Raw genomic sequence first — 23,600 nt, 5'->3', positions numbered from 1 at the left:
GCAGTCCCACCATGCAAGCTCTCATTAATACAAATGTAGAATTTCTGCGGGCTCAGCACTGGGCATATCAGGTGCCAGCTCACCAGTTAGCACAAAGTTCGTGTACTCTTTCATCAACATTAATATCACAATCAAATTTTGTCAAAGGATGGTGAAATACAGAGAAAACAGATGATAGAAGTACCGCATGGTAAACTTGAGACACAAAACAGAGTGACAAAGACAGAGCCAAGAAAAGATTGAGCCCACTTCTCTTTCTAATGCAAACATTCATCTTCAAAGGCCGCCAACCTGTTTTTAAGCTTGTCATTTTGCATTTCTTTCTCATCTTTTGTACATCTGAATCTTTCCCCTTTGTATTAATAGACACATCTATTTGGCCATTTGCTTTCACTAAGGGTCCAGTGATGCAAGAAATTTGGACTTAGTTACCTTCTCCACCACAGTCTTATAAAAATAGATTACTCATCACACACTCAAACCATGTAGAGACAGATGTTGACGCTTCTCTCCCTATCATGGATATGGCATTTTCCCAGCTCCCAAAAGGATTATGAAGATCAATGCATGAAAAAGACGTGTGGGATGATCAGATACTGCTGTTGTGGAGTTACAGAAGCTTCTGATCACTGATTAATTTTTCTTTGCATCTGTAGAGCTCTCATATTAACATCCTCATGTTAACAAATTGTCATATTAACAAACCAAAGTCTGTAGTCTGGGAACAAAAACGAGTAACAGTCTTGTGGATGCCCCACCATTGGAAGTGTTCAAGGTCAGGCTGGACGGGGCTTTGAGCAACCCGATCTAGTGGAAGATGTCGCTGCTCATGGCAGGGGGGTTGAACTAGATGATCTTTAAGGTCCTTTCCAACCCAAACCATTCTATGATCACAGACAATCCCTTGTTGCCTTCCCATAGATTTTATTTAAAAGCCGTGCAACCTTACCCTGTCTCCAGAGTAGCTCTGCCAGTGGGAAACATGTTAAGAGTTTTTTTTGTAGAGACGAGGAATTGTATTGCTGTCAGCAGATTCAGACACCACAGCAAGAAGAACGCAAGCCACACCCTGGTTCATGCAACTAAACAGTGACGACACAGTCATGGAAGACAATAAAATAGTCTGTATAAGCAAGGCACCAATGCCTCAACCATCCTTTTAATATCTGAGGTTGTATTTCAAAACTTGCTTATTCCTTTTCCCGGAATCTTCTGCTCCACAAGAACTGCCGTTCTGAAGAAGCAGCAGGGAAGGAAATTATATTCCACAGATTTTTCGGAAGTCACACTTTCGCTAAGAAAAAAATGGAAGGCAAGCTTTTATCTCCATGCCCAACCCCAGCCACACTGACACTGGGCAACCAGGCCATGCCAGGGTCAAGTGCACTCTGGTCATGCCCTGTTAGCAGGGGTAGAAGGAGGACTGGAGCTGGAGGGAACCAGGTAGAATGGTGTTGGAGAGGTGCAGAGAGAAAAGGAGGCAAGGGGATTGCTGAGGTGGACACAGAAAGGTTATGACAATACAGATTTAGGGAGCATGACTGAGGGAAACAATCACTCGAGGAGAATGCTGGTGAGACAGGAGGAAGCCACCCTGGCATGTAGAACCAACCCTGGGTGTCTCTCTCCTGCTGCGACAAGCAGGCGAGTGGAGAAGAACCACTAGAATGAAGAGGACAGCACAAAAGGGCTGCAATCGATGCTGGTCAAGGCCTGAAAGGCATCATAATACAAGGGTAGGGAACGGGGCTCTTGTACAGCCCCCTGGAAGAGCCAACTACTTAGATGTGTTGCCTTTATCTCTGTTACTTTTGGCTTACTTTCAATAAATTTGCACTAAATTAGCTGGGATCTCTTCTCCTCTGCTGCACATAAGACGCTGGGCATACTCGTGGTAAGAAATGACAATAGACTTTTGTAGAGAAAGACGGCTCGCACGGAAACGGTCCAACTGCCTCAATCCAGGCACCATACTTGATACCCCACCAGTATTTATATCAAATCAACTTACAGCGGGAAGAAAGACTGGCAAAATACCAGGAGTAACAAAACTGCAGGTAGTAGCCCAGAGGTAAATCCCTTCACAAGTTGTTATTAGCAAGAGATGAAGGTGGCAAGATAACTTACACAGATTTACAGCTCTGAAACTATCTAGGGATATTCAGATTTTGAACTGGTAAAGGTAGCAACGGTGCAAATTAACAGTCCATACAGGAAAAAAGGGGACATTAGTTAAAAATAAAACACAGTGCCTTTAGTCACCAAATATTTTTAAATGTAAATACTTACAATGAGGAACTCATGCCCATGGCGCAGGGAATTAAAAGGATTAAAGGAAGAAAAAAGGAGTTAAGATTTTTCACGAAACACAGGTCCCTTGGTTCGTTGGAGAGGACACATTTTAGAGGGATGGTCAAACTGTAAATCACAGTCCAAAGAACATATTACTTGAGTGAGGGAATTTTCCTCAGTAGTTTTTCTACTATGCTGTTACGCGCTGCTAAATTTCACCTCATGCCAGAGTGCACAGAAGTCGGGGTGCGCTACCAGCCGTCTGCCTTCACATCCTCTGGATAAAAAGCCCGTACTGCTTCTAATCAGAAGTGGCCTACCTTCAAACTCCAACCGCTCCTTCTTACCTGCTCACAAAGTCTGTCCCAAACCGAAAACAGCACCTGGACCTTCCTCTCGACATAAGCGGTTTGTTGCAGGTGAAATCTAGCGAAGAAGGACAACTTGGGCAGGAAATACAGCGGAGTTTTAGCTACAACCGAGGAGAGGCAATGGAAGATCCCTTTTCCAACGCCATGCTGATCCCAGCCATTTGCTGTGTGCATTAGACAGTAAATCGTTCCTGCTGACTACTAACTTGCATAAAGCCTTGCTTACAAGTCTTCCTGCACAGTAAATAAAATTCACGTACATGGCTTAGGTTAACAACTTATAGATATTGCTGTAAAATGCAAACTTCATGCAGCGCCTGTGAGGCTCAACACTGCACTTGCTTTGGGTCCACATGCCTACCCCTCCTCTTTCATCCTTCACGCAACGGGTGTTAGAGACCACGAAATGAGAGCGGAGGCTTGCCGCGTGCTCCGAAGGATTAAAAAGCAGGGGCATAAACCAAATTTCAGTTGGAAGCTTTTGATGGTTCATTTTATTTTGTAAATCTAAATAAAATGTGGGTGTTTCGTTTTATAAATCTAAATAAAATGTAGGGCACAATTAATTAAGCAGAATGAACATGACTTCTGCGAGTTTAAACCTGCCAGCAGGCAAATAGTGGGGACAACCCATGCTGTTGCAAAACCACCAAAACAAGCCGGTGTTAAGAAAGCTGGAAAAGAAGTTATGCGTGTGAATTTATTTTTTTTTTACAACAATGCAGGCTGCCAGTTTGAAGTTTTTTGTCTTGCCTGTGTCACTAGTAGCTTTTTGCCTTAAGTGGTAAACAAAAAATATTAAACAATTTGTAACGTAGAAGGCTGGCGAGTGAGGAATGAGTAAATCATGATGGAGTGACTATATCAGTGAGCAAGGGAAGGGCGACGGATGTCATCTCTCTGGACTTCTGTAAGGCCTTTGACATGGCTCCCCACAACGTCCTTTTCCCTAAATCAGGGAGAGATGGATTTGATGGATGGACTATTCAGTGGATGAGGAATTGGTTGGATGGTCGTATCCAGAGAGTAGTGGCCAACAGCTCGACGTCTGGATGGAGATCAGCGACGAGTGGTGTCCCTCAGGGGTCCGTACTGCGACCGGCACTGTTCAAAATCTTCACCAACAACGTGGACAGCGGGATCGAGTGCGCTCTCGGCAAATTTGCAGATGACACCAAGCTGGGTGGTGTGATTGACGCCGACGTTTTACACTCTTTACACAATTATACATGGCGATGGAAGGCTGAGTTTTATCTCACTGGCTGTCAGCACATCACAGCTTCTTAGCGGAGGTATTTTTTTATTTAAATGTTGGTAAGGGCAGTCTAAAGAAGAAGTGAGTTAATAAAATAGGATTAAAAAGTACCCTGAGAACCTCTCTTTCATTTTCACACGCCCACAACTTGCAACTTTATTCATAGGGTTAAGCAGCTTACAACATCATCCCATACATTGAGCAAATTTGGTATGCTGCAATATCAAACTTCTAGCTCATGTCCCACAGCTGACATTTAAAGCTAATATAATGAGTATTTTTACAGGCAGTACTTGCCTGCTTTGCTTTGCTCGCTCATGTACATGGCCGACGTATAAAAGCGTTTCTGATTCAGCAAATTGGAGCTTCATCATGGTGTGTCGAAACAGTGCATCAGAAATCCCGGCAGGCCCTGATAGAAAGCAAGATACAACATTCCAAAAGGGGTTGACTCTGATCACCCTGACATAACAGGAATAATACAGGGAATCTTAGTCCGAAATCACTTTTTTAATGGCATAGCGCTCTATTTTTAGGAAAGCTCCTAGTAGGTAAGCTCCTACCTGTTCTAGATAAGCTCCTGCAGCGAGTTATAGCTAAGAGTGTGCATTCTCCGAATACAAGGGAAGGAAAAATCCCATGGAAACAAAACGGTGATGATTTTTTCATATATATTATTAGTGTGCATTTGTTTCTCAAGGTGCGTAGCTCTACTGCCCACTTCAACAAATATTAAAAAAATTAAGTCAAATCCTTTTTCAGCTTCACGAGGAGCCGCAGCCTGGTAAATCCACTTCTATTGCAACAGGCCAAAGTCTCTTAGGCGATTTCGTAATTCAAGAGGGACAGAAGGAGGTTAGACGAATACTTGGGACATCTAGCACAAGGGTGGGATCTCAAAGATTCCTAGTAGGTCAGTGGGAATCGAATGAGTAATTCCAGAGAAGAGCTGCCCTTTAAATCCCTGCCAGCAACAGTCTCAGTGGCCAGAGCTGCTATTATTCTCCTTCCCACCCCGGATAAGTCACTGCATATTCAGTGCATATATGATAACAAAATAGACATTGCAATTAATCCCTGTTGAATCTGGTTTTATATCCTTCTTCAGGCATCCCCCTTTTGGACACTGGGCTGTCTGGAATATTGCTCTGATCTAACATGGTCTCTTTTATGGCACCTCACACCTATTTGTTGTTCCAGGTAGCCCCGGAGACACAGGTAATTGAAGCTTTAACCAGTCTGTGTGACACGGGAATTTAAGAGGTTGCAAAGGGGTAGAAATGCCCATGTAAGCAAACCCCAGTTACATACCGAATGGTTTGCAACTGCCATGCACAGGTCCGCTCACAAAAACAGAATTATGAGTCAGAGTGAAAATTAAGGTCCTGCAGATTTCTGTATGCGGCAATTCTTGCAGAGCATATAGGCTTTATTTGCATAATTAGCTTGCTCTTACTCAATGTCCTCCATACTATGCTGATATAAAACTGTATCAGCACACTATTTTTTTTGGCACAAGAATTGTTCAGTGATAAATAGGCAATTCTAAAATATAGAACATTTTTTGCACGAGATGACACTTAAACCAAAGCAGAGTGAAGTTGCTGTTGCAGATGGGCACTTAGGGAATCAATCTGAGCGACCCTCTGATACTACAAGATGTACGAAACAAAGTTCCTATTGCTGCTCTTCCTTACGCAAGGATTTACACATCTCTTTTGTGCTCAACTGACACTTCTCGCACGTTTTTTAAGGCAGCAATTGCTGATGCTGCTGTTCTCCTGTCAAGTTTGATACAGACCAGCAAACACAACCCTACGTGTGAGAGAACCCAACGACCAGCAGTCACCATACAGGGATGGCCGCCACAGGAAACCAGGCTTATAAAGCAAATCTCAGATTAATTCCCACTGCAGTCTGATGCTGTGGACTCTAGAGGTATTATATGCAATAAAAAAACACACACAAAAAAAACCCCCAAAACCTAAAAAAAAGGAAAGGAATAGTGCTCTAAAAAATAGCCCTTATTTTGATTTCCATAATACATATAGACTGAATCGCTTCTAACCCATCCTAGACCAGAATAAGAGCTCTAGTGGACACCCTTGTTTCAACACCCTTGAATCAACAAACTTGATTAATTGGCACAAAAAGATAGTATGGATCACCGTGCTAGTTTCCACTAGAATTTTTCCAACATATCGGACACATTTTCCAATGTTTCAACATATCACAAAAACAAAACCTCAAATGTAAGCATATTTGCTTATGCTAAGTATAACCACCCCCCCCCCGATAAAATATACGGATAGGGTAAGTATTACTTCGGTGGTAAATATATTTAAGGATAGGGCAGTCAACAGGGAGATGTCTAGATCGGGTGGGCACAGGACTCAGAGATATGGTTTAGTGTTGGTTTGTCAGAGTTAGGGTGATGGTTGGACTAGATGATCTGAAAGGTCCCTTCCAACCTAGGCGATTCTATGATTCTATCCCCTAGGAACATAAATGATCCCAAAAATATGTATTTTTGCATACACGTATATGTAGTTTCAAGTGTTAATTGTTACTTCCAAGAAGGAATGTGGGTCCTTCAGGGGAGAATGCTTTTTTCAGAGCATATGTACCAGATTCAGTTTAGTGGCCAGTAAAATCGGTGAAGATTATTTCACTTGATTCTTGTTTTTCCTGATGTATCCTCAGCCATAACCAGCATACCATCTTTCTGATAAGCTATAAATACCCTTAAGTGACCAAGGGTCCAAATGGGGAACATCTTCACAGCTCATCAATAAAGAATACTTGAAGCATAGTGACATAATTCAGATTCTCATATAAAACTGCCACAATGGAAACCTCCCGTCCGTGGAGGAGAAGATAATTACACTGAGAAACATTGATCTGTGTCTAACTAGAAGCAGCAGAAGTTCATTAGGCTCGCTACCAGTTAGAGATGTTCTGCTAATCAACCTGAAGCTAAAAACAAACTCTTACTTGTTAGGAATTGCTTGATGATTTCTTATCAAGCTGCCGGCCTTTACCTGTGTTGTAGTTATTACTCTATTATACTGTAGTTATTACAGGATTACTGACTGAATTATGAAAGAATGTGTCTTTCCATCACCTTATCCTCTTAATAATACTCTTTGGTTTCTCAAATAAAACCACTCTGGAGCAGAGGCGGCTGGGGTTGGACTTTATAAAGAGCCAAATGCTGCTGTAAGTCAGTAGCCTTTTCCGTTCAGTCATGAGGGAAGATCATCTCTGATTATTTCTCCCTCCCGAACAGGGTTTTGCAAGCTGAGTGTTTCGTGGTACGAAAAATGGAGAATTCAAGCATACTGGCACCTTCTGAAAAGCAAGTAATGCCTCTTTTTTTGCCTTCGTTTTGGCAATATTTCTTGCTTTCTTCAACGTGCAAAATCCCAGTGGTGAAAGTAGGTTTTCATTTGCAAAAGCTATTTACATTTTATCGCTGTTTAGATAATTTCCTAAGTTCACATTAAAGTGTTGAGGAAATAAAAGCTACCCACACTTACAGCTCTTAAAGAAAGCATATCTGACTTTATCTTTAGTTCTTATTGTAGTTACATACATTAAGCTCAGAGATTACACTATTCTCATGGAAACGCATTTGGCAACACCCCAATATATATTTTCAATACAGTCCTAAAGCAATGCCTACGCCGCATGACGTATCATGTTAATGTAGACTCACCACGCTGGCCTCTTCCCCACTTTATTTCCCCATGTCCAGGTGGCCACTTGAACTCAACAGTTCATTAAAGGGCCCGTTACTGGCTCTTGAAGATGCTGCAAGGCAAAGTTGGCAAGTTCAACACATCGTTGAGAACCAAGGAATTAGCACATTGGCTCCATTCAGATTCCAACTTGTACTTGCAAAGTCTAACTTGTGTAACAGAAGACATCACATACCATAACAGATGTTCCCAACTAGCTCTTACAACAGCATTATAAAAGCTACCACTTCATATTGCACAAGCTTCTGTAGGCTCTCCAGTAATCTCTCCAGTTCTCACTCCGAGTTTGTCCTGGACTTCTGCACACAACTATTCCTCCTCTAGTGTTCCAAGCACGTTGCTCTTTTATTCTAGGTGGCAGTAATGAGTGCGGAAGGGGGGACAGGAGAAGCACTATCTTGATTTTAAATTACTACTTCCTGCTACCAGAGACCCATCAGGGTGCTCCTCAGACGGCGGTGTGTGCACGGGCCGTGTCCCTTGATAGCAATTTCGTCAAAAAGGATACCGAAAAACAACATTTGCACAACCGACTCAGTCCTGGCACAGCATTTTCTAGTCCCTTGTGGAGTTTGAGCAAGGATAGGCCTGGTAGTACAACTTAAGGGCCCAGGTTGGCTAAGATACCTTATTGCTCTTATCAATGCAGTTACAAAGGATGGAAATTGCTCTTGCAAGTAGCAGTAGCCATTGAATCAAGGGCGTAGAAAGCATCTAAAATGGGGCTCGAGTTCCTGCCCAAGAAATATTCTGGGAACCAGACAAGAAATGCCATAAGTGAGAGGCCAGCTCTGCCAGTCTTGAATTATTCATTGCACTCTGGTACACCTTCCAAGGAGAGGAGAATGTGTCACCATCCGGTCCGTACATGGGCGAGAGGTGGGCGTTATGGCTTTGAAACACTTTTGCTAGGGAGAGAACGGAACCTAGGCGATTACACTGCCATAACAACTGCATAACCGCCCTCCTATGAAAAAGTGGAGGATCACCTCTTCCAGCCCCATTTTAGAAAGAAAACAAACATAAACGTTCTCTGAAAAGCACAGTCCTGCCAATATGTCAAGCGTGTTCCGAGCATGCCTATGGGATCGGACCCTTCAGGGGATATGGCAGACAGGAAAATCGAATATGCCCCACCCTTAGGTGGGTGATAAGATGAAAATTGCTCAGACCGAGGCAGTTCTGTACATGCACAGGAGCACAGCTCAGCATTTAAAGAGCTTTAGAGCAAGAGCCGAACACACCTACTGAGCCAGCTGTAGGCAACACCTGAAGAAAAGGCATTTTAGGTGAAATATGGTCACCTATGTCATCAGACTTCATTGTAGGTATCGTCTCTATTTTTGATTGACCATCTCTTAATTTATATACATTATATACATATACACACATTGTAATTTCCTTCACGTCAAGCAACAAACGAGTTGGCCACCAATCGCTTATTTAAGAGTGTATGCAATAACGCTGCAGAGCTCTAGCAACTTTTTTGCAGGGGTGAGTGGCAAGAGGAATCAGGGAGCAAGTCTTACAGGGGAATCATTTTATCCTTTGGTGGGAGGAGAGGGGGCAGGGGCTAAGCCCAGGTCCTGCCACACAGAGCAAGACATCAGTAGAAAAGGGAGTTGTTCTTTCCATTTCTAAATTCTTCCAGTCAGCTTCCACCCGAACCATCTTAGCCAATTGCATCCCTAAATCTAGAGCCTGAGTGAAGAACAAAAGCAAAGACACAAATTTAGGAGGGGGGATGTAACCACATATGTCTCCCTTCATCATGAAAGAAGCTTTGTTAAGCTAAGCTTATCCTTGTCACCAAAGCTTCCTACTCTATTTTGGTCTGTGTGAGTATATTTGCTGCAGGTTCATTGATGTTACTTATCCATACAAACTGCCACCAAGTCAGCGTCCTTCCAATCGTTCAGAGAACCTACAGGGTAGAAAGCCTTGAGTCTGTCTAATCATGAGGAAACAGGAAATATCCACAGGTTGAAGGTGGGAAAAAGGTTGATAGAAACCCATTTGGAAATGAGTTAAAAGAGGCATTGAATAAAATTATCCAAGAGGAGGGCGAGAGAAGAGGTAATGGGCACAAACTTGAGCATAGGAAGTTCCACCTAAACATGAGCAGGAACTTCTTTCCTTTGAGGGTGGCAGAGCCCTGGTACAGGCTGCCCAGAGAGGTGGGGGAGTCTCCAACTCTGGAGACATTCAAACCCATTTGGACGCATTCCTGTGCCACCTGCTCTGGGTGACCCTGCTCTGGCAGGGGGTTGGAGGGGATGATCTCCAGAGGGCCCTTCCAACCCTATGGTTCTATGATTCTATAAGAGCTGAGAAGTGAAAGGAAAATACTAGAGTTGTGTAATATGAGAACAAGAAAGTAGGTGGAAGAAGAAATAACAGATTTATGACATTCTTCCTCCTTTTACTATAAAAGATGGTCTATATTTCTCATTAAAAAAGCCTTAACATCATCAAGAATGTGAAGTGATTGGTGGTGGGGGGAGAGAGAGGGACTCAGAGTGTCCATTACCAATTTGAGAGAGAAGCTTATTGTGAGAAGTGACCCTGAGCAGTCGGAAGAAGAAGAAGCAGTCAGCTAGAAGAAGAGATGAAGAGAACAGTGGCTTGAAGAAGTGACTTGGCATTTGGAATAGGAAAAGAAGGAGTATAAGTGGTTTAGTTCTCTTTACATACCAGTTCTAAGAATCCTCTGGAATATTGCATTTCACTCCGGTCACTTAAAACCAGAAAGAATTCCAGACATATGACCTAGATCTTCAACCTTATTTGCACATTCTTACGTTCCCTCTTATCTGTGATGCTACTGAAATGTCGGATGCAGGAGACTGGTTTTGGTTTGATTTCTCTTCAAAACTGGATTTTAGTAGAGATCGGGGTTTTGATTATATTTTTTCTCAAAAGTCTCTGGTTTCTTTGAAATTTTTGACCATTCAGAAAGGCAATGCCTCGACACAATCATTTTTGTTTGACAGGCTGACTAATCACGAACTTAAAGTTACATTAAATCCCTGAATTAAGGCAAAGGAACTTTGAGGATGCAACTACGGTTGGGTGTACAAGCTGGACAACATCGAGGGGTTTAGTTCCCATTATTTCAATTAGAATTAAACACCGAATTACTGCAAGAAGCTGGGCATAGGATTGCTGCATAATAACAAACATGCTACGTTACCCTGCAGGACACACTATATCTACAGGAGCAGAATTCGATTCCTAAGCACTGCTGGTGGCTGCGCCCCATTGCTTTTGCTCTTTTGGTCTACCTGTATGAGAAAACACTCTTCTAGCAGAATATCAGTATAAAGTCCTGAAGCAAGAAGGATTCTCCCTAATTTCCTTGTTTCTGCCAGATATTCCAGATTGCATATACTGTCTTTCAGGAAACATTACAGGAAAACACGATGAATACGATGACAGTCTCCAGAAGCCTGTTTAAGCACAAAACCTGTATTTCAGTCTTAGTCTCTACCATGTACGCTTTCTTTTGGACAAGCCTTCGCTGAGCACATTTTATTCTCCTCCTCCACCAGTGTTACAGATGGGGCAATTTCCACTTAATACTCATTAAGATCAGACTATTAGAGACCTCAGCATTAGTGCAAGTGCGAAACGAAGTGGCGTGCCAACTTCTCCCCAGGTGTTACCCTGACCCCTTGAAGTTTGACAAAGGTAAATCAGCTTAATTGTTAATAACCTTCATGAAACACATGAAGAAACAAATTAATATTCACACAGAGCAGACTGTTGAATCGATTAAAGAGACGGAAACGTTTTAATTAAAATGAGGTTTCAAAAAGACAGACTCAATAAATTACTACGCTCAAATGAGTAGAAGGCTAACTAAGCGCAACAAATAATCAGTTTGGTTCATGATACTGATACCAGAAAGTACCGTTTTGTGTCAGTCTTGTATTTAAAGGATTTCCGTGGGACTCAGGATGCAGTCAGCACAGCTTTCAAGTCTCACCGGTAAAAAAATATAGGAATCCTTAATACTTATATTACCTTCACCAAGACATCAATTTAAAAATGTCTTCGTGTAGTACAAAATAGAGCATGGAGTGAAATCCCTGCATTCATTTTATGACAGTACTATCACTTAAACACTTATAAAATGTTACTACTGTGACATATAATTGTGGATCTCACCATTCTAACCGACCTTGGATTTGGGAACACAGAATTGGTCTGGGTACTAGTTAGACGGGATTTTCAAATTACATTGAAAGCAGTTTTTGAATAACTGCTTTTTTAATCACAATCCTTTTCAATGACGTCTGTCAGCTATTATTAGGAAATAAGCAGAACAGTGTTATTAGTACCTGCACATACACACAAAAAATATAAATAAAAAGATAAGTGGAGATGTTCTTAAAAACAAAGGCAAAAAATGAATAGTCCAAACTCCTCCTGCTTTTGTGTGTTGGGCTTGATGTCATTTGTTACCTAGAAGAAGGCTGTTGTCTGTAGCTTGTAATACATGTAAGTTGCTCGTCAGTGGGTTGCGGATGGGTCATGTTGTTCCTGGTGGTATCTCATTTTAAGATTTTTCATGTTTTCCTTCTTTGGGTGTTTTTTCCACTGAAAGCTGGGGCGTGGAGTTCTGGATGCGAGCAGCAGAGGAGAAGAACCACTTTTCTTCCACATGGTCTCCGCTCTTACACGTAAATTTTCAACTTATTTCCCATTACAAACTATCTAGAAAATCCCTTAAAGATATCCCTTGACCTAATGTGTCCAGATTTCCTGCAGTTTGCTCTGTCCTATCCCATTTTCACTGATCCACTGCGCCAAAAACCACTCCACAAGAAGGAGACCTTATTGTGGCCTTTCAATACTGAAAGAGGGCTTGTAAGAAAGAGGGAGAGAGACGTTTTACAATGGCTTGTAGAGATAGGATGAGGGGTAACAGTTTTAAACTGAAATAAAGCAGATTTAGATTAGATATTCGGAAGAAATTCTTTGCTGTGAGGGTGGTGAGCCCCTGGCCCAGGTTGCCCAGAGAAGCTGTGGCTGTCCCATCCCTGGAGGGGTTCAAGGCCAGGTTGGATGGGGCTTGGAGCAACCTGGTCTGGTGGGAGGTGTCCCTGTCCGGGGCAGGGGGGAGTGGATGAGATGATCCACAAAGGTCCCTTCCAACCCAAACAATTCTATGATTCTATGACTCTATGAAGAATTTCCTTTCAAACTTTTTCCATAAGCAATGAGCTGGAACCTCCAATGAAGTAATCTGACCAAGCTGATTCAAGAGCTGCTTCTCCCAAGTTTGAAGGCCCAGTTCCTCATGGCTCTAAATGCTGAGTTTGAGAGCAGGAAAAATAGAGGTTCGTGGCTGGGAACAAGAAAAAAAATGTATCTTTAACCCACTTTCCCACACTTTCTTACTGAAATTAGCTTTGACCAGCTCCCAAGTTTCTATACCAGAAGACACACACACACACAGATGGTCTGTGCTGACTCTTTGCAGCCATTGTCTGGTGAAGAGGTTCCCTTTGAGAGTTGCTATCCATGCAGATATGCTTCAAGCCAGTGCTCCCCAGAATCCTTCAGTGAACTGCAGGAACAGAAAGTAAAAAATTGCTTATTGGGGAGACAATAATCAACTTCATGGGAAGCAAACTGTAGTTCAGCTGTAAAAAGAAGTAAATGGAAAAAAATGATTTAAAAACTGCATGGACATCTCATGGCAAAGTCTGGCTACTGGGAATGAACTAAGAAGATTTAAGGAAGAGAAAAAAAAATCTTTGAAACTTTGAAAATTTTTGAAAATGACAGTGCCTTTAGAAAAACCTAAATAAACTCTAGGTTTGATCTCTTCATGGATATTGATTTGAAATGGTTGCCTGTATCCCTCCCTTGCATGCTACTGCAATGCAAAACTATCTTGTTAATTGATACTTACTGCAAAATATCTACAAAGGCTGTCAGCAAAGTCTTGCTTTTATACTCAATGCCGTGCTTATCACACAGGGCTTTCACCAGAGGAGCTGCCTTCCAGTAGTTGTGTCGAGGCATGGTGGGGAAAAGGCTGCAGGATTGAACGAGAGAGAGTTATTGTAAGATTTCGCTTGCACCACTCTCTCTTCCCTCCATTCAAAAGATTTCCTTGCCCTTCCCCAAAAGGAGAGCAAAGGGTCTCCTGAGATGGTTTCATGTGAGACTACATGGCCTTTCTCTCAGTGACCCATATGATTCCCACTCTTCTCCCCAAAGTCATACTCACTGGTGCTCGATTTGGAAGTTCAAGTGCCCAGTGAACCAGTCGTTGAACAAAGATTGGTTCACATTGCATGTTGCGTGGAGCTGGGAGGAAAAAAGACCAAAGAAATACATGATTTAGCTTTTATTTTTCTGCAAGTCTGGTAATTGAACTCCAGCGGTCATTACCCACACTAATCTAGCATGAAAGGCAAGTTAGTGTCAGGGATTATAGCCATCATTGCCCTGAAGAATTAAACAAAGTCTAGATTGAAATAGGTTGTTGAAATAGGTTAATTTAGCTACCTCTTCGCTCAGGAAGAAAAGCTTCTTCACGGGCATGCACACAACCCCAGCTGTGATTCTTTTAAGAGGTTCTCGTCACATCTTGCACTTGGATGGAAGGAAAAGATGCCCAATAAAGAAAAAAAAGACATTCTTCTGGCTTGCTCCAACTAGTCCAAGTGGCGTCAGATGCAAAAGTAGGAGAGCAAACATTTGTGTACACGTGCTTCGTCTCCCCTAATTTTGACACCTTTAGTTTGAAATCTGCATCTGAGCTCATCGCTTTAGAAACAATGGAGAAAGTCAGAATTTTTTACGGTGCCATTCATCTGACCTGATTTAGATGTCTACTTTAGAGTAAGGTGAATCACGCTCTAGAAACGGCTCTTTCTCCCCAATGAATGTAGCAGGTGTTCAGATGTAGACATCCAGATTTGGTCAGGTGAATACCAGGCTGGGTTTTTTTTCCCCTTAATATAAGGAAAAATGCTTAGAACGCAGTAGGTGGGATTATATTGCTGGAGGCAGTATAGATGTGAGTAAAGTTGTATTTACATATTCATTTTTATCAGACCTAAATTTTGTCAGCTTTATCTTATCTGCAGTAATCCTGTAGGGTAAAAAATAGAAGTATCCAGTCCCACTTTGCTTCTCTTTAGTTGGCCTAAAAAGGAGACTGACTGTTATTCCATCAGTACTTTTTCATAATATGAAGGGAAATTGTTGTGAAAAAATGTGTTAAAACCTTTCAGTAAAAGAATAGTTGTTGTTTTTTTTTTTAATTTAGATATCCTGTTTTCCAACTAAAGTTTTAAATGTTTTGACTACTACAGAAATGCATGCCTATTTAACAAACAAACAGCAAGGGCGAACCTCATTAGCATTAACAAACAAATTATTTGCATTAATAAATAAGTTATTTACATTAATAAATAAAGCTGAGAGAAGAACAATGTTGTCATTGTCCTATAATTCAGAACTGCAGACCCACTCTTCCAGAAGAAAGGAGATTCTCACCTGAGTGGATACCCAGTCTTTGTTCCTATCATAATCAATGTCCATTGGAATGTGATTCATCTGCGACACCCAAATGAACCAGGTGCTCTCCAGGTACCTGGGCAGATAAACACAGGAACACTTATCATATCTCTAATCCCATCCGAACTCACCGAGACACTTTCCCGAGTCTCATTTTAAGTAAAAGAGCACTTTTACGTAGTTCAGGATTTCCTATGCCATCCCTTTGCCTCCTAATTTCTGGAGTTTCTTTTGAGAACGACTCAATTTGCAGTTGCGGATGTCCCTGAGCAGCCACCACCACCCTCCTGAAGTTATGTTGTTTCTTCTTGTCTGATTATTTATTTCTGAGAAAATTGTAGTGAGTATGACTAGTTTTAATTTCTTTCCATTGAAGCTCAATGTTATTTACAAATATTAGTCATGGGGACTCTGGGTATGCTGTGTGTTACCTGGACAGCCAGTAGTACACCATGAAATTGTTAAATCCCATTAAAGGAATATACATGAGACAGACTCGGATGTTGAAAGATACAACCAGTAACAGGTCCTGTAAACAAAACAAAACAGAACAACAACAAAAAAGATGTAAATAAGCCTTTGTTGATGAACTGCCTCCGCTCCCTCCTCTCCCCTTTACTTGAACTGCAGTGTAAAAAGATGTTGTTGCTTATCGATCTTATTTATCTCTTATTTACCGAGAGTAAGCGCCACACCATCATTCTGCCCCAAGTTGAGTGTATCCCTGGAATATTCCCATGGCACTTTACCCAGTAACTAAAGACCAGCAAACAGCCCTGTAATCACACTCTGTCTACCTCTGGCAGTTTCCTGTTAACTTTTACTCAGCTGCTAAGAGGCTTAAAAGCCTCTTCTAAACAATTTTCCCTGAACCCGTTGACTGCATTCCTACCGCAGCAAGCCTAGAATCAGCCTTTTCTATGTTAAACCCCGCGATGACCTGAGGTGAGGGTTAACACAGCCACAGAGTGGCGGCATTTTTTGAAAGTCTTCTAGAAAGTGCAAGGAGTGCTTACCAACCACTTTTTCCTCTTGATCGCAAAGTAGAATATAGACAGCTGGAAGAAGGGTACAAGTGCAAGCGGGGCCAATACTGAAGAGAAGAATGAAAACAGAGAGACATTTATAACATAACTGTGTCATAAATCTTAGAGAATATTCCTCCGTAAGAAGAAAGACTCTTCTTTCCAGTGGAAGAAAAATTGCCGTCTTCCATTTACACTTCTATGTGTCCACATAATCTCTTCCTCTTTTCATCCCACCGCTTCTTCATTTCTTTCCCCATCCCTTTCTTCCTCACACTTGATGCACCCCTAGTTAGTACCTAACATCACATAATCCTCACAGAGACATAAGGGGCAATCGCTCCTCAGGTGAACCTTCTTTAATGTGACGGAAGCTTCCTGACGCTGTGACTTCAATGGGAGTACCTTTAAAAACCTTTGTTGTGGGGAGGAGGTGCGGTCATGATTTTTAAGTGAAGTTCCTACAGCACTGCAAGGAAGCCGGGATACTCACAGATGAAATACTTATGCTGGTAATTGTAAGGCATGAACTTTTTCTTCTTTTTTCCGAGCTGAAAAATGAAAAGACATTGTAATGGGCCAGTTGGAGACACGAGACCCTTCATAAGGTAGTTCTTATTCCTGGCTAATGAACAAATCGAGAACTACCTCTTAATCTCTCTAATTCGACTCCACTTCTTGAAAAGCAGGTGCTGAAGTTCCAAAGCAATGGAGAGAGACAGACTTCACTTGAGCCTCTGTATGTGGATATCAACGCTATGCCAGTGTCAGAAACAGAGACTTTTTTAAAGAGAGTTCCAAAACTCATGCAGAAATGCTCAAAAATCACGAAAATGCTCACAAGTCATTTGAATTTTGCAGGAAAAGTTTCTAGTGGTGGTAATGAAAGTCTGATCTAACCAATTCCACCATCAGTGCTCAGGGAGGAACAGGTCATTAACATGAAAACTAAGACAGGAAACTTGCGGGGTGATGAATGCGGGATGTCTTTGATGTGAAAACTACATCTGAATTTCTGTATCAGGTGAGATAGGGTGCAGACATCCCAGATTTTTGATTAATAGCTGAGCCAGTGGTCAGAAATGACATAAGCATTTGGATACTATCCTAAAATGACTGTAAAATAATTTCTGCAAGATCAAAGTCGTAAATACCCTATAAGGACATCTGCCTTTTTGTTTTGTCAAATACTTTGCCTTCAAGGACATGAAACAGCAAAGGGACGAAATATTTACAAAAAGCACCATAAGCTTATTGCTTCTCAGTGTATTTTTTCACTATTGGCACAAAAGGATTCTTAACATCATCTGCAAATTTTGTGCTTATGATTCTTCAAAGTATAAAATGATAAGGAGTAAAAGCAAACTATTTCCAGAGCTCCCCTATTATAGAGGAAAAAACAAATTTAATTCCTCAAAGAGTTCTTCATTGGATCAAAACTGAAAGAAAACAAATGAACTGGACTAAATGAAATCTCTGAAATCCGTTTTCCCCATCCACAGTGTGCCTGACATTTTCTGTTAAAAAGCAGGAAGACATGAGAGCTCTTTTTCTACATTTTTTACTTCCATCAAACCCAATCTCACGCAGCCAACCTGCTCTAGATGCTCATGCTAATATATAGCCATGAGAGATCTTTCAGAAGACCACTGACAAAATCCTTCCTGGGCGCAGCTAACAGTTTCCTATGAATAAGTATTTTGCATAAACGCTCTTTACAGGAGTCTTTCTGAGATAGCAGAGCTGGAATTTTCCACGTGCCTTGGAGAGCTGTAATTTCTTTGCTTATTACGAGCTAAAGGAGAGCAAGACGTTATTTCAAGAGGCCGGTTATCTACCAAAGAGGCTGTTTCATCACCCCACGAGTAAACAGAATTGCCAGGGAAAGAAAAAGCAAAATAGACCTTGCCTATCCTGATGATATCAGAAATCATGAGAATGCAGGGAGGGTCAGTTCATGGTGTTGGCTTTTTTTTTTATTTTTATGAAAGCCATAACATTTGTGATTAAGAAATAATTTGCTGCGCCTGTGTGTTGTGCATAGCAGCTATACTGGTCCCGAAGGATTTAGCTGCCAAACAGCTCCCACAGCCAAAAGGAGAGGGATGTTCCCAGAGGGAACATCTGAGTCAGTATCTACAGGATCACTAAGAGCATCTGACACTCATGCAAGCGGATTGACTCATTCTTTGGCCTGCCTTCAAGGTGCTTACCCTGCTCTTCTAGCAACACAGCGAATTTAAACACTGATTTTAAGACTTTGCTTCTCAGGAGCTGGTGCCTGAGCATCATAATAACCAGTCAGTACGAGACTCTCAAACCTTGGAACACTTTGGAAATGACCACGAGTTTCTGGAGGAAGGCACAACCTGGGTTATGGTTATACCTCACTCTACAGCTTCCTGTCTTTGAAATCTTTGCTTCTCCAGCCGTCCCCACGCTCACCTCCACGGAGAGTGTCTTTCCCAAGCTGAACAGGAGAGGGTGCATGTTGAGGTCGGGGTCTTTGCGGAAGCAGTTGGGTTTGGCATGGTGCTGGTTGTGCAGGTGATTCCACCAGCTGGCAGGTAACCCCTGCCGGAAAAGTTAAAGACTGGGGATTCAAACTTGAACCAAATCAACAATTATATCCCTATTTATTGATCTATTATTGGCGTCTGCACTACACTTCTCTCAAAGGCGATATTGCCTGCATGTAGGGACACTCCCATTCGTTGCTCAGTCCAGGTTTGCCCCAGAGAATATTCCCACAATAAGGCAATTACCTTCAGAACATTTATCACAACGATCTGCAGAAGTCGATTCCATTTCGGCTTCCTGAAGACAGAGCAGTGCCCCAGATCGTGTTGGAACCAGCCCATCTGGATCTGGAAGACAAAAGGGTAACTGAGGAAACAGAACGACGGTGGCATTGCATTAATTTGCCTTGGGAGACTGTCACTTCATGATGTGAGTGCATTGTCCTTCTGGTTTGGGGAAGAAACTCTACCTGCTGCCTTACACGCTCAGTGCTGAGAACTTCCTTCCAGGCTACTGTCTGTTAAAGCTGCTCAATACCAGATATTGATTTTATTGTAGCAGCTAAAGCGAAAGCAGAGAAGCATCATTATGATTAATTTGACTGTTACAGCATGGGAGTCTTCCGCTCCCATCGCAAATATACAACTTCCAAGTAACCAGCTAGAAAGTGTAGGAATTTCCAAATCCACGGCTTTGTTGCATTTCATATTCCCATGGAAATACAAGAACGCTCTTTGAGGAATATCTGCCTTGGCAGATATTAGGCAAATAGAACGGATTATTTTAAAAAATGAGTTACTCTGCACTTGTTCCACGTCAGTCTGAGCAAACCTAAGGTTTCAGCGCTACTAAGAAAATCTTGCTTTTTTTCCTCCACTCACCCTCCAGTTTCTCCCATCTAAGGGCCACAAAGTCCTATTCCCTCCTTCCCTACACCAACCCTGACATGTGTTGTGCCCTTCTATGGTTCAGTTTACTAATCCAGCAGAGGGGCCAGTGAGTGTAATTGGCTCACAGAGGACCCAACAAACACCAGAGCCATCAGGCAGCACAGAGAAGGAACAAGGAGCCAAAAGTGGGGGAGAGAATGAAATGTTCCCTCTTTTGCTGGGGTAAGTGATTAGATCAGCTCAGCCCATCTTGTGAAACTGCCTGTTCCAGAACACCCCACCAACCCCAGTGAGCAGCTTATCAGCAGAACGAGATCTGCTGGAGGCAACACAAATTGTGACGTGGAACGTCCTTGTTGTCTTCAGCCAGATTACAGCACCTAAGAAGAGGCAGTAAAGCAACGACTGGAATATGAACATTTCATCAGTCCTCTCCATCTGGAAGAACCAAACATGTCCGCAGCGTTGAAGAGCTGCCAGGGGTTTACCTGAGCAATGGTGAAGAACGCCATGCCAACCAGGAAAGGCACTAAGGATATCCCAAAGTACCAGACCACGAGCCAGGATGCAGCATCCAGTACCAGGAGGTGAAGGAAAATCAGGAAGAAAAAGGTGTAATTTGGCCTCAGAAGTCCCATCTTCTCAATAGTGCAGCGCAGCTCACGAAAATCCTCTAAAAGTGATTTCTGTGGGTAAAGCGAGTATTAATGCACTGTCTACTTGGAAAATGTAACATAGCAGACCCAGGAATCCCAAAGCAGCCATGGAAGTCGGTGGAGATGTTCTATCAGAGGGATCTCTGTGCGAAAATGCGCACGAGATCAACAGATCTTGGCTTTGCTTTGACAGGGGAAAACAAATTGCTGACAGGCCCTGTTAACTGAGACATCACAGTGGGAAGAACCGAGCAGAATTTGGGGCTCTGGGGCTCATTCCTTACACCCAGGTGTGGATTTAGTGATTCTGGGACAGCGCATGTTTCCATGCGTGACTACTGTCAGCTGCCTCCCCACCACCCAGCCTACGGCACCGTGTCAGGCGTGCTGCTTCAGAAAGTATTCCTGCTTTTACTTTCCTTCTCCTCCCGTGCTAGAACCCCAAGCCATTCCCACAGCTGGATTCTAGGACACTCACTTTTTTATTAGACTCAAAGCTGGGTTGATCCGGTGCCAACTCCCCAATCAGCAGAGATTTCAAGTATTTTTTCACCAGGGACTTATCATTGTGAAATGCTACGAAGGCATCCTGAGGAACACACAAGAAAAGGGTATGTGAGTGAACACCAAGTGCTGAGCCTCTACTTTTTCCAGGTCTTTGATATAATACATAATCCAGTTTCCTTTGTCCAGAGATTTTTGGATTTTTGTCCATTCGGTTGCTCCTGTAGTCCTTCGCCATCAGCTGGAGCTTGGCCCAAGGAAGCTGGAGGAGTTTCAAGAAAGTAGATTTCATAAAGGTGCCTGGGCGAGGCTGGTAATAAACATGAAAGTGTTTGATGAAAAACTCTTTGCAGAGGGAAACATGCTCTTTCATCTGCTTGTTTCAGCACAGTCCTTCCCTAGAAGGCTCCAGCCAGCAGCCCTGCCCTATGGATGGGACCCAGGAGCAGGAAAACACGTCAATGGATGAGGTGTGTCTTTGCCATGCTTAGACGATGTTTTTAAAATCCTGTCTTTATTACACCAGGGCTATAGGAAATATAAACCGAAGCTCCATACACAGCAGGACTAACTGGGTATCTCTTACAATTCCCTGTAAGTTTTGAGACTGATATTGATGTTTTGGGGCATTGGGTAACACTAGTGACACAAACGGGTCTGTCCAAGAACCATTTGAAATACCAGTTTTTGAAATCAACTATAAACTACGGAATAAAGGATGAAATTCCAGATAAACTAAAACTTTCCTTTAGCTCATGTCCTCGGTGAATTTTCCGGGGGGGGAAAAAAAAAGTGCAGAGGCTGACCATACTCTTTTGTCTTCCAGAAAGGGCAGATACAACAAAATCCTCAGTGTCCGAGCAGCCAGGGACTTGCTGGTTTTGGCTCTGGAAATCAATGTGGGTGATTATGACACAAAAAAATTCTGTGCACCTCTGGTCAGGATTAAATCCCTGGAAGAGGACAGAGGACTATCAGTCTGGAAGCACTATCCCATTTTACAAACCGAAACCTGAGGAATTAGGCTAAGCAACTTCCTTGAAGTCAAAAAGCCTTGTCGTGACAAAAATTAAATCTGGGTCTACCGCGTCACAAGCTAATGCCCTAATCCCGGTCGTGTTTCTAATGTGCATATTTCTGACTATTCAGAAACACAGGATCTACTTTCAGCAAACAGCCTGCAAGATCTGCGTGGAATTATTATTTCTGTCAACGAGCAAGAATATCTTTCGGAGAAATCACCTAACCCAAAGAATTCTGCAGGAACCTTTGGAAAATCTATTTTCAAATCGTCATTATTTGCAGATTTTTTCCTCCTCTTCTGCAGCCAAATGTCATTCTGCTGCTTTCTCAGCCATCTTTTCCTATATTTTTTTTCTTTTCCCCAGTCCTTTGAAACAGCCTTTTTGCTCAAGACTCTCTTCTCCTCCACTTGCCTGTACAAAATAGCGTCACTTCCTTAAGTACCCCTTTCTCTTGCTTCACTGCTCACAAAATCACTTTATGCTTGAATATTACCTCCTCCTTTTTTATCATCTCTCTCTACCCTTGCTCTATCTTTCATTATCAATTGCTTATCACGGATCACATCCACGTTACGCTGAAAGAGCAGCCTTTAAAGTAAAAACACGCACCGAGCACTTTGCTTCCTACCCTCTTCCCTTCCACGCTGCGGCAAGAAAGACACTTTCCAGGCATCTGGAAGACAGCTTGCCTGATCATGCCCGGTGGCAAGACAACCTGCATGGGCATTGCTTTGTTTACAGCAGGGTGTGAGGAACCAAAACACGGCTTTACATTTTGCATAGCAGGTAACTGACCCTGAAGGCAACCAGAAGGGTTACAGATGGCACAGACATGTCCACCACGTTATCTGATCAAGCACGGTGCCGACTACCACCAGCACTCTCCACTGGAGTCCCACCAAGCCATCCTGCCCTCACAATGGAACCACCTTCCTCCACTGCCCTCCTCCATCTTACCGTAGCGTCTTGGCCAGCATAGTGGCTAATAACTCGGCTGCCTCCCGGGTGGTGTTTGGAAAACTTGCTGACATCGTAAACCTTCCTGTCAATCACCAGCCATTGCTCCTGACCTTGACCACGGCCATTGTGGATTCTGATCTCTTCCCAAGTGAAAAGCTGTAGAAAGGCAGAAACAGGTCTCGTCTTCTTTTCAGTGGAGCCGGTCTGTGGAGCCATCTGTGCTGGTAGGTGCACAGTCAGCTCTGAGATTCCCTAGTCTAAGCTTTGCAGCACTGTGTCCAGGCAGAGGGTGAACCATCTCTGCCTGCCCGTTATACAGTCCCACACCGAGCCACTCCCTGTGCTTCCAGGGCTGGTTGGCTCCCCTTGCCCAAACACACCCTTCCGTACCTCCCTCCTCTTCCACGTTCACACCAGACGCTCCGACACACCCTTGAATAAAAGCCCTGTTCCTTCTTGTCGTTTCTGAGTTGCCTTTGGAAGGTCTGATTACTCATGAGAGCTGTAGAATACTTCACTGAATAAAAACATGCACAAATAGAAAAACTTAGGAAGATTACCTGTTATTCAGTTAAACTGGATGGCAAAATAACAGAAAGGACTGTTAAGTGAGCACCTTCATACAGCGTTAGGAACTGGGTAAGGTAAGCTGTCAACTTGCTTCCATACAGCTGAGTCGATATGGGGGTTAGCCAGCAGAGCAACCCGAGCAAGGCTGTGGGCAGCTCTTCTGCAGCAAATATTCAGTAACCTCCTTAGAAAAATGGAGGACTGTCAGCATCCTGTAATCCTTTAATCG

General features: G+C 42.7%; 1 protein-coding gene across 1 annotated transcript; it reads right to left on the bottom strand.

Annotated features, from left to right (window-relative positions):
- Positions 1-13,202: 13,202 nt before the first annotated feature.
- On the bottom strand, positions 13,203-23,017 carry LOC128908780 (acyl-CoA (8-3)-desaturase-like). The gene is made up of 12 exons (XM_054199608.1): positions 22,799-23,017; positions 20,791-20,901; positions 20,145-20,342; positions 19,012-19,113; positions 18,692-18,820; positions 16,740-16,797; positions 16,238-16,314; positions 15,653-15,750; positions 15,201-15,297; positions 13,924-14,003; positions 13,603-13,728; positions 13,203-13,254 (listed from the first exon to the last, which is right to left on the bottom strand). The coding sequence occupies exons 1-12, from the start codon at positions 23,015-23,017 to the stop codon at positions 13,203-13,205; spliced, it is 1,347 nt and encodes a 448-aa protein (XP_054055583.1).
- Between the last annotated feature and the right edge of the window lie 583 nt (positions 23,018-23,600).

The sequence above is a fragment of the Rissa tridactyla genome, chromosome 4 (genome assembly GCF_028500815.1).
Source record: "Rissa tridactyla isolate bRisTri1 chromosome 4, bRisTri1.patW.cur.20221130, whole genome shotgun sequence".
Taxonomy (NCBI): Eukaryota; Metazoa; Chordata; class Aves; order Charadriiformes; family Laridae; genus Rissa; species Rissa tridactyla.
This window is presented reverse-complemented; position numbering and strand designations above follow the sequence as displayed.